Here is a 12,439-nt window from a genome sequence, read left to right as displayed (position 1 = left end):
CACACGAGTGCGTCGTATCTCGAGAAGATGAAACTCAAGAATCGGGACGAGTGAAAGGGATTCTGAAGCAAATGAGACTCGACTCTCCAAGTGATGAATTCGAAATGGAAGTGCTTCCTTTCGTCGTCGTTGTCATTTACGACTCGCATGCGAACGCAACGTTTGCTCAATTCTAGAAGAGAGATTTTATTGGAATCGACGTTGGTCGATCTGCCTTGAATTGTGATCAGTAAAGTTATTAAACCGATGTCTTAAGTTTCACGATAACGTTCGAATCGAAAAAATATTACTAAGCACATTCACAATGAGAGAAACAAATTAAAAAATACTTTCTTCATTAAGTTGAACTTCTTTTTAGGTTCTATTGCAGAGGTGGAGAACGTGCGGCCTCCTTTTATGGTTTCAAATGTTATTTATATTTTAATGCATTCAATTACTTTCAAGCAAGAAACAAATGCAAATATTCCACTACCTTAAAGTTTCAACCGGGTTTTAAAATTATTTTACGTATTATTGCTGTTAGTTATTTATAACTTAATATTATTATTGTTCTATTGTATTTCTCTAGAATTTAATAAATTTATTTAAAAATACTTCTAATAACATTATTTTTATTTGAAGTGGTATTGAAATATATAGTTGTTTATTACAATTTAAAGATCTGGATGAATATATATATATGCTTAAACAAATAAAAGTACGAACAGTGAAATACAAGAAATTATAGCGGCCTCCTTTATTACTGCCTAATTTAAATGTTGCCTCTAATGGTAAAAAGGTTCCCCAGCTCTGGTCTATTCTATGTATTGACATTTCCAAAACATTCACACCTAAGTACTTCTTTAGAAACTTTAATATTTTGCTATGTTTTAGTGCGTTCGTTTCAAACTTACGATATCTCGCTTGAGGGACGTTGGGCTAAAGACCATCACACGTCTGTGTTTCTTGATGAGTTTGCTGAGCCGCTTCGTTCTTTGGACACATGTCAACGGTTTTCCCGGAATACAGAAATCCTCCTGGATCTCGTCCTCGGGATCCTCGAGATCCTCGATGCTTTTTTCGATCGGTGGACTGTGTCTCGGTGTAACCGTGCTCAGTGGGACTGCTTTCGTGATCAAGCTTTCGCTTCTGACGCTCCACGTGGAACCACCGTACTTCTTCATGTTCATCAAATCGCCTATGCTACCCCTCACGTACAGATTTCCCAATTGTAGGTTTGTTCTCGATAACGCGGGTGAGTGTGGCAGCGATTCTGAACACTTTTCTGTGGATCTAACCACGTCCGGTAACATTTGCTTGTTCTGAAGTTTGTCAAGGTCCGATAAAGAGGATCCACGACGAATTCGTGGTTTTAATAACTGATTCTTCCTGGCTATTCGCTCTTTTTCGCGGTTCACACTTTTCGACGACAAGGAAGACTTCATGGCGAAGAGGCCTGCTTTCAATGGGAATAGCAGGGCCCATTCGGTTGATTTTTCACGAGCCTCCATTTTAATTTTATTTAATTCCTTATTACGTGAGTAATCAAAAGTTGTATATATGTAATTGTTGATTATCGAATATAAAACGCTTTAAAAGTGCACTTTATAAAGTCTTCACCATACTTTGTCAAATGTCAATAAAAAAAGATCTAGCGAGAGTCATTGGTCCATATTCTGTACGATATTTACGCATTACGGAACTCGTTGTTATCTGCAGGATGCTATTATCCATACAATGTACCAACGTCCGGTCTGCCATTTGACTTCCTTCGATCAGCCCGTTATCAAACCTCGGAACTTAGAATTTGTAGACCTTGTTCTGCATTCCGGCAGCGATTGCTTGATAATTTTCGAACAAGTTTCGGCATTGAATATGCCAACTCTCACAGAATTTCATCAATAAATTTTCATTCACTGTGTATTGTATAAAAATATTATCTCAAAAATATTTAATCATGTGTTGTACAAAATCCAGAACAGTCACACGCGTTTCATTTATTTTTATGTAAATTGTGTAATTTTCATTCACAAATGTCCATAATCGTGGAACGAAACTGAAGAAAATGTGAAAACACCCTGCAGCACCGAGCAACGGGATCAGACTCGCTGACCGATGGTCGTGGAGAATTAAAGCAAAGGAGGTGGTCAGCCCCTGTCAGACCTCATGGTGTTATTTTCACTTAAGTTAACACGACCCCCCGTGAAGATGTACCCTTCTGCGGGGAGCTATCGACAATACTTCCGTCTAATAAAAGCCTAATAACGATCAATAGCGTCGACACGGCTCCTTCTCGCTTTTTTCCTTTGCTACTGATTGTTGAATTCTTTCACACGATCTTAAAAATCGTAACAGTCGCACAAAAATTATTCAACAATTTTAAATCGAATACAATTACAACGTACTGTTTTGCCTAACGTTTCACGTACTAGCTAATCGGTGAACTAATGCGATACTGAAGGGATATTGAAGTTCGTACGCGATGTCAAGTGGCAAACAGCGATACTGATAATGGGAGGGAGGCAAGACCTTGGCTGCGAAGGTGATACCACTGGCTTCGCCGGTTACCACTCGACATACGGGCTTCCGATTGCGGTTGGACCGTATGGCCTACATAGATTGCGACCCTACGAGGTCCTATCGCGAGGAAAAGAGTTGGAAGCCTTCAGGAAAAGAAACAGCACCTTTGAATATTCATGTGCTGTACCGAATTGGTCCCCACGTTTAATATACCTATTATCTTCCGAACTGTTCACGCAGACCTTTAAACCCGTACAATAAAATTCTCTCATTCAAATACGAATAACAATCCTCTAAACGATGCAATCAAATTTCTAATTAAGCACAGCAGTGCCAGCTGCAACAGCAAACAGAACAATGGTATCTCGATCGATTCGGAGAAAACATATTATATATGCAGCTGCGACCTGTATTCGATTCGCAATTTTGAGAATCGAAGGTTCGAGCAAACAATCGCAATTTTGCGTCAGCATGCGACGTCGCGTCGCTACGTTGAATTTACATTTTCCACCATTTATCAGATCTCCATGGTATACGTATGTATGTACATCGACTGGAACGGGACTCCTAGAAGCGCGTCAGGTGCGTACTTAGAGTGCCACGATCAGGCAACAAGGTTGCGTTAATGGAAGTTTCGTGTCGCAGCCGGTTAATCCGTCGCTCCTACAGATTTTCAAGGCGACGGGTCAATCGATAAATGTAACCCTTATTTTTGTTCTTCCCCCTTCCTCTCCCACTTACTCATTTTAAAGAACGAGTTGAATGATCACATTGTACTCGCAGTATGAGTCCATGTGCAAGTATTCGTAAAGATGCAGTCGTGTAGGTCGTAGATATGTATTACCTCAAAACTGTTCAATAAAACGAACATTCATTGTGCATTTACAACGAATGATAACGAAGCGTGACTGCTGCTTTCAACGTGATATCGTGACACGTTATTCATAATTTATGTGCTCATGCGTTCCCACATTCTGAGACGCATATAATGCTTTTTAGATAGCGTTTACTCGTATAAAATAAAATTTTGCGTACTTTTTACTGTATTAAAATTCACCGAATTCTTGCTTTTGATGATTCTGATTTGTTTATCGGTTTTATCAGTTTGTAGATTAATTAAAATAATAAATTAATCCATGTGTTTAATGTACACTTATCTAATTATAATTAATTAAATTCTTCAAAACTGTTCGCATATGAAAGTTTACATTTACCAAAATGATTTGTAACTGTTTATAGTTTACGCTTTGCGCAACTGGTCTATGATCTTTGGTTACCCGGTGAACTAGTGACAGTAGTGACAAAGATCAACGGACCCGTGGCAACCTTCCAATCGATCGATGATACGAGTTACCATAGTAGACGATAAAGTACAGCACCCGTAGATGCGATCTCGTGATCAACAAGCGTATAACAAATCGGTACATCCGTGAAGGTAATGATTGACAAGGCCGTCGTTGTTAACAATGAAGGACTTGGCAAAGAAATGCGGGTCGCCGGCATCAAAAACCGCATTTTTCGGAAGGTCGCCATTCGGGTCATTGACTACTAACTCACAATGAAACGGAAAGTTATTTAAAAGTTATTTTAATTCCGATCGATATTTTTCTATTCTTATAGTATATTTCTTTATTCTTTATAGAGCTATATTGTACGAGATATTAAGATACAAACAAGTGACAGAGCAAAAATGATGTTTGTCCTTACGTGTCATCTATTGCGTATTTAGTTATGAACACTAGCGTGGATTTCAGAATAATTTAGACAACTCGAATAAATCTGTTCGCACAAAGAGTGAGGGAAAAGGCGTCGAAAGGTACACGATAGGACGGGCTGCGTTTCACGACCGTAATGCTGATGTATGCTCGATACGTCGGTTGAAAGTCGCAGATAACTGTCGAGATTGTGAAAGTTCCTCTCTGTTCTGGCCAGTCGATAAGAGAAATTGGTGCTTTTATTGTCGTTCAGTAAACCATGTGAAATTCCGCTCCGCGTGCAGGCAGTAGCCGGCGAATGTTGTGCATCTTGCGATTATCCGTCGGTGGTTGCTTTAGGAGTTGGATTCTTAAGTAATTTAAAAACCGTCGACGATAAATTATATAAGGACCTCGTATACACATATGTGACCCTGTTTACATTCGATATCGCTCCTCTTTCGCGGGATACCGATAGTGAACGGAATGCGATACGTCTTTTAACTGCGCCGATCTGAGAAATTACATATGTTTGAGAATTTTTTTCTAACGAAGAGAATCTTTTTCAGATAATTTAATAGATTAATGGTTTTTCTGTCGTACAACCATTCAAAAGTGAATGCTTACACTGACCCCTTAACCGACTCACACGAAGTTATTTTAATTTTAAGTGTAACTTCTTTTCTCAAATTAATGACAAGGTACAATATCTGCTATTTAAATTTAAACCCGCTCACGATTAACAACAATCGATTCTCGATGTCATTTCCACTACTGGTTCAAGCCTAACACGAGATTCAACTGATCCTACCAATTAAAATCACCGTGCATGCTGTCACTGTTGCATAAAATTCAATTTTTATCGCTGCGACTGCAATGATCTAAATTGCTTTTCCCCGCCAGCTGCATATGAAAATTTCAAAAGCCCGAAGGTGTGGTGAAAATCGGGAATTAATTAAAAGTCTGTTGATAGATACTGTCATGCATGAGTAATATTCTATGTATTATTATAGGCAGCATGAATGAAAGAAAATTAATTCCTTGTGAAATTGACTTCTTTAAGACTTGAAAATAGCATTTGCAAAAATTTTATGGACAAGCACGTACACATTCACGAACGATGCCGACAATAAGCATTCAAAGTATTTCTATTCAATTTCAAACTTATGCGCTATGGGAGAAACACTTCTCGCAGATATCGAGAATCTTGTTGTATCGGTTGTTTTGAAGTGTAGACTTGATACGGAAATCGGTGGAACTTCAGACCACTTAATCGACGAAATGTCAAAGGCGAAAGGCTACATTACATTGCGATGCAAATGTAAGTACATACTGAAGTAACGCGTTATAATATTTAAATAAATCACGAGACGAGAACAGAGATCAAAACTCGACGAATGTTTCTAAAATAGAAATTTCCATAAACAAACGTGAATGTCGAAAATGCAGGAAGCGAGTAACTGATTACACGAGTTTCAGATAAGGAAGACAGATTATTTGATAACTACGAAAATTCTTCTAAGATCTTTATCTCCACAATTCCACGATCGGATATCACACGCGAGTTAAGCTGTTTCGCGAACTGTTTATCAATGTTACTTATTGATAATAATATAGACATGTCTCACAGGAATTTATCGCGGCAGTGCCAACAGGGACTGTCATTAATTAAATTAACAAGTTAATCCAGGTACAACAGCAATTAACAACTTTGATAAAAATAAACCATGGAAAACGTTGCACGCGCCGCAGCAATTGTACTTCGTAATTTTTGTTTTAACCACAAATAAACATTTAAAAAACGTCGACAATTTAGTCTGAAATATCTCCAAATACTATCTCAATTTTGCGGATGTATTACAAAATTATAAAAAGAATAAATTGAAAAGACACTTCTACACGCTACTCACGTTTCCATATGCTACCAATTCGAGCATTTAGGGGACAATTAGCACTAAGCACCAAGCCCCTCCAGCGTTGATTTTGTCCATCAGACTTGACACAACCAACCCTAACTCATACTTCACGTTTAATAAACTCCGTGATACTTGCCCCAACCGCAAGATCAACTAAGTCCTACTCCACTCAAAAATTGGCTTTTCATACTCGTACAATAAACTTCAAATCGCAGTAGTGTTAAACAAAAATGGATGACTATCGTATAGACTTATTCAACGTCTCTAAGGAAAACTGCTGATAGGGATGACCAAGGGTGGTGAATACGTGTTCACTTCGAACCTACCATGAAACTGAGACAATGATGTTACCTAGATCATCGAAACGAAGGTGATAGAAATAACTAATGACGCGAATTCGTGCAAAGGATGGAAAGAAAGTTCTCTTGACTCTGCCATAAAATCAAAATAATTTGATGTCACGGTGCTAATTGCATTCTTGAGAATTAATTATTCGAAACAAAGATAAACGGTGGACCAGTGGAACGGAATACTTACCTTGACGAAATGCAGGTTCTCCTTGTCGAGGAGGAACTCCATGGATTTGTGTGGCCGTTGGTTGATGGTGGAGGCGGCGTCGTGGTCGCGGGGACTCCTGTGGGAAGCGGTGACGGGCGACTGGGGAACGTGGAGGGCGTGCTCCGGCCTGGGCCTAGGAGCAGTCGAGGTGTGATTCAAGTTGAGCAGACTCCTGGTCTTCTTGCCGGCGGTAGCGGCGGAGTTCGCGGTGGCGGCGACGCTCGTCGTCGTCGTCGTCGACGGGACGGCCTCGTCGAGGTCGGTCTCGAGCAGGCCGACCGGGCGCTCCTGGGCGGCCTGCATCGTGCGGGCTTTCGCCATCTCGATGGCCGCCGGATTTCCAAGGTCCGTGGCCGCGCGTCGGCGCGACGAACACGACGCCGCCGACGCACCCGTCGACGATCTCGAACCCAGCGCCCCGACGCGAGGCGGCTGCGGGGGCAGGGGTGGCTTGCTGGATACTGGCGCCCTCCCGTTTGCGCTACACAGAACAATGTACGATTAATTATGATCATTTTTCAATTGTTGACATTTCGAGATAACCATGAAACGAGGGAGAAGTATGTAACCGACGATTATGTCACTTTCTCGAACGATGGAGAAAGGAAATGCATTTTGCGATCAAATTGCTGCGTGTTCCATTATGAACACAGTGTTTCAGATGTAATTTTTTTAAATTACAACATTTAATCGAATCATTTAGCGCTTGCATAATTCGTCGTTACGGTTAGTATATCTGTTAATAAATGTGATCTTCGATGCGTGAAATTGTGCTGAAATGAGAAATTTCTCGTGCAGAAAAGAATGTGAAAACGGTTAATGTTTAGTGCAACTTGGCGGTTATTATCCGACTAGTCGACTACACAAATTCACTCCGTATACTATATAAAGTTCCATCACTGGAGCGAGCACGCAATTAATTTCAGAAAATTCCACTGTTTCCTGTTGCAATAAAACCTGTGTCATTAGCATTACTATTAGAAGTTGAATAAGACAAGATAGAATGCATAAATAGATTTTTCTACAGAAATCAATTTATTTCAGAGGGCATGGATTGTTAACTTCAAAAAATTAATTGTAGACATAGATAACAAAATCCTGATAATGGTATTAGCTTATTCATAACTTCACTCCAGTGAGAAAGTCGAAAAGCTAAGTACATCGCCGACAATGATGATAAAAAATTGTACACTGTTAATTAACCCGGAAAATACATCTGACAGTTTAACGTCGCTGCGTGCTTTGAGTTCTCCCAGTGAAACTTATTTCTTCTTATCAGAGGAATAGTAAATGGAAAAGAGTCAGCGAAACTTTAACATTTGCTACGTAACACTTCCCGCCGATCTTCAATGCTCGACTTTGAACTTCACCGTGCTCTACGCACACGGTTCAGCGAATTCCTAGCAGCTTTCACGCGATTCGATCATCAATCATTTGGCTCCCGTTACGCGTCAAGGAAACCGCGGAAGCGAGCAACCATAGTCTTTCAAAATCTAAAACACTGTTTGTCTTGCTCAATCGCTAAATAATGGTTCGTTCTTAAACGTTTATTTCTATAGCTCTTACAGCAGCTCTTTTTGGAAAAAAAAAAGAATTAGGAATTCCGGACGTTTAAAGTTAGACTGAAATAAAGAGAACAAATTTATCTTTAAGAGATAAGACATATGAATTCCATATTTAAATCACAATTTTGGTATCAAGCTCCTGAGAATTCAAGAATTGTCTACATCTTCGAATTTTAATTATGATTTAATTAATAGTAACGAGCAAGATATTTTTAATACAGGCTCATCTGTCTGGTATGTATTTTACTATCTAGCGTTAAATGCAGCGTCGTAAAATCTCGTTTTATACCTCGAGATGATTAATTCCTCGAGGGTGTGTTATTCCCACCGATAAGATATCGAAGCAGATGCAGTTATATCGGAACGAGAATGTAAAATGCCGTTTCAAAGAAACTTATAGGGACTTAAAATTGTTTTCAATCCTAATAAAACATGAAAGTTTTCGAACTCTTTTGTATCGTGCTTGAAAGAGAATTAATTTCACTGTTAACATGTACAGAATTACAATTTTTGAAGTATCAACATTTAGTAATTTAATGCATTTGCATCAATGAAATTGTACGCATTCGTGAGTTGAGAGAGAAACGACGCGACGCGACGACTTTTCCTGAACAGACAGAAGAGGAAGGAAGGTGAAGAAGAGAAGGAATGATTGAGAGCAATTGAGGCGGTCGCGGTCGTTCGATTCGGATCTGTCTGACTATAAGCACCCACTCTACTTTGCGACTGGCCGGCCAACCGCAGACGCTCATTCGGGTGCTTTAAACGCGCACTTAAAACGTCTCAATCTCTCGTCTGCAAAAATGCGAGCGCCGATTGTTTCTAGGGAAAGTGACTTCCATGATTGCGTTGCGTTACAACGGACAGACCGGGTTCTGTTACTCGTCGCGATTCGCGTAGTATTCGAATGTTTAAACGAGTCCGAAATTTATAATGGGTGGGCTCGTATATCTACGTATGTATGGGGTTTGTTTTAAAAACTCGACTGACATGAGTATAAACGGACGGTCATTAATAAAATACATTTCCGCCGATGGATAGCATAAGCGAACCTTTCATTGAGCAACTATGAAAATGTTCAATGTAATCCTTTGACTACTGCAGTTCATTATCTATGTTCGACGACTGAATATTACAACGTAAGAAACTGCTACGCGTAACAGAGACAAGAAAGTAGACATGCTACATCAATGAATCAAAATGATCAATTGCTCGATTGACATTTAAGATGATTGCACATTATATTCAATTTATTTTTAAAATGTTTAACGATATCATCAAGTGTTATTTCATAAAAGAGGCACATAATAACTTCAGTGAGAAAGTGGACTACCAGACCAAAAAAATGTTTAACTGGTTGAAATAGGTCTGATAATCTCTGACTTCCAGAATCAAAGAATGATCATTATACGATTTATCTTACTCTGTATCATTCTCTTTCACATGATTAAAATAACGTGATGGCAATGAAGTAAATTCCAATGAATAACACTTTTATAATCAACGATTAAGAGAGTATCAACAGATTATGTATTACNATGCAACTTCATAGCTAATATACATACGAAAAAAATAGGTAATTCAATATTCCTTATGAAGAGGCAGACACTTCCTGTTGTAATAAGCAACCTCAGCGTTATTTTTCGACAAGCGAAAAAAATTATTTTAATGGATAGACATTTACTTATTATAACTCATAATACACTTTCAGAAAGGAACTAACGTCGGAATAATAGTTACATTTAATAGACTGTATTGAAAAATATTTTTAATGTTCGATCAAATATGTACTTTTAATTCTCGGCACATTCAAGATGATTTTATAGAAACTCTAATCTCTAAAAATAGAAACATTCAATTGATTCGGTACGCGAGGCATTCCGAACACCATAACGTAATTTTAATGTTACACAATCATGGTATCAAGTTATCTTCATTGCCAGTACACAGAAACAGCCGGCGACACGTCACGATTACTTAACAGCTCGATAAAGTCCAGCGTTGAAGTCACACCTCAAAATATACGATCGTGTTCGCGCGGAAACGAAACGTATGGGAACCCTCTGCTAGACTCTATAAAGGACGTGTTATTGCTGGATCGCGGCCCATTTTCCAGGGTCTCATCAACAGCGTACCCGGATAAGCTCCAGAAACACGGCCAAGCGATGATTCTTAAAGAGACCTTTTAAATTACGATTCACGGTGATTCATCGTCGACAACAATACGCGCGAACAAACAGCCGTCGTCCGTTGAGTTTAGCGCTTTGCCAAATAAATTGGCAATCGTGGGACTAGAATGTTTGCAAACAGTATGCAGTGATCAAGTGTCGAAGAATGAGGAGAAATTTTTTGCGAAAACACAGAATGTTCCTTAAATGATGGTTCTATAAAAGCATTCAGTGATTTGTCATCGTTTATTTTGCTAAAGCGATCCAAATTGTCGAAAAAGAGAAAACGTTCGTAGAAACTTTCCACTTAGGGTGCTGAACTGTTTTAAAGTGAAAAACGTGCCACTGAAAGAGAGATCTGAAGCAGAATCAAAGCGGAGGCGAGCAAAGGAGCTGATTCGACGAAATTTCACGCGATAAAACGAATGTTCGCAAAAACTAAACAAGGGTGATCTGATACGGTTGTTGTTCCGAGAAACGGAGCCCAATTGCTGGCCAAAGGGTTGAGGGGCCGCATAAAAACCGGAGCAGATGGAGAACCGTGACGATCTCTTCGAGGGACTCGTTTTCTGAAATCGTTTCGGCTGAGACGAACCGCGTTGAAACGCGCAGGCCACTTGCGATCGTTCAACCACGAAGGAAATGAATCATTTAACGCGTAAGGGTCGTGGCAGAAATTAAGATTAATTGCCGGAGATGTCAAATCGAATCCTGCGATGATCCACGGAAATACAAGGAGGAACTATAAATTGCAGTGTCATTAGAAAGTGAACAATTCTCTACGGAGGACTCTAGTCAGAATGTTTTTAAGGTTCTTTAAAAGAGACTTTGCTATTGGTGAAAGTAATTTCTGGTTAGTTAATACGATCTTGGGACAAAATTAATATGGAAGAACAGAATTAAAATACAGAGAGGAGTGCCTTTTTCCTTATCAGATTACTTATATTCCTCCTACCTATGCACAAGTGCAAATACTCCTTTTGACGACCGAATATTTTTACCTTGAACTAAGAATACGTAGCTCTAGAAATTTTCGGAATAGGAACTGTATTGTATGTGTACTCAGAAATTTCTGAGGCATTTTAAACTTCAGAATATAAATGATGATATTGGTTCCTGGTATTTTTACATACTAAACAGATAATACTTTTCTAATTTCGTGTAGGTACTCTCTAATCTAATCTTCCGACATTATATAATTTCTAACGTCAAGTGCCCTCCACTTTCGTAGAACGAAAGACCCGTCGTGACTTTATGACATTTACTATACTACATAAACCCGCATGAGTTGCCCCTGTACTGTCATCAGGCAATAATGCATTGAGTAAGCACTTCCAGCTGTAAACACAAATAATCTTAACTTGAACAAGCCCAAATAATGAAGTTTATTCATTGTTTTATCTATCATTCCTAAAATTTAATAAAGACATCTTTCGTTTGTCGAGGCTAATGAGATCATCTTTGTGTATTTTGTCTATCGCCTATCCCTTTACATCCCGTATTTCCATGAAGAAATGATTTGTTAAAAACAGAGGAGCACGATTAAAGTCTGAACGACGCTGTTGCAGAACGCAATTAGGTCGAAACTCGTCAAAACGACAGGGTCGAGAGTGAAATTCAATTAAGAGGAAGCGAACTGACTCCGCACCCGGTTACTCGCGCTTAGGGGAATGCAACTAATCGAAGGGGGCCGTTGATCGGAATGCAACGAACGAGAGTGAAATCCTCATCGATCGGATAAGTGCGAAGCCTGATTAGAGAGGAATTAGTGGTGACACGCCATGCCATCGTGAAGACCGTCGATAAGTGACGCGTATGTAAATGGCACACGAATTTAGCGTTTTGATACGGGGCGTTGTCCCAAATCGAAATTAACACTTTGAACACGGGCATTCGGTTTACACACAAATTTTTTTATATTTGCTATTTAAATGTGAATTAATTAAAAGAAACAACGTATTCGTTATGTTTAAAGTTGCAACAGGTGCATTTAATACATATGCAAAAGCACGTCAAGTTCGTCTGGTTTTGGAGTATAT

At 39.2% G+C, this 12,439-nt stretch overlaps 1 protein-coding gene across 1 annotated transcript; it reads right to left on the bottom strand.

The window, feature by feature from the left end:
• Nucleotides 1-752: 752 nt before the first annotated feature.
• On the bottom strand, nucleotides 753-2,412 carry LOC113464454 (uncharacterized). The gene has a single exon (XM_026814311.1). The coding sequence runs from the start codon at nucleotides 1,488-1,490 to the stop codon at nucleotides 870-872; it is 621 nt and encodes a 206-aa protein (XP_026670112.1). The 5' UTR covers nucleotides 1,491-2,412; the 3' UTR covers nucleotides 753-869.
• Between the last annotated feature and the right edge of the window lie 10,027 nt (nucleotides 2,413-12,439).

The sequence above is a fragment of the Ceratina calcarata genome, unplaced genomic scaffold (genome assembly GCF_001652005.2).
Source record: "Ceratina calcarata isolate Rehan_Ccalc_2016 unplaced genomic scaffold, ASM165200v1 scaffold376.2, whole genome shotgun sequence".
In the NCBI taxonomy this organism is placed as follows: Eukaryota; Metazoa; Arthropoda; class Insecta; order Hymenoptera; family Apidae; genus Ceratina; species Ceratina calcarata.
The sequence above is the reverse complement of the archived record's forward strand: the minus strand, read 5'-3'. Positions and strand labels throughout refer to the sequence as shown.

What these genes read in the sequence shown, in the direction of transcription:
- LOC113464454 (XM_026814311.1), bottom strand. Translation starts at nt 1,490, where the DNA reads ATGGAGGCTCGTGAAAAATCAACCGAATGGGCCCTGCTATTCCCATTG.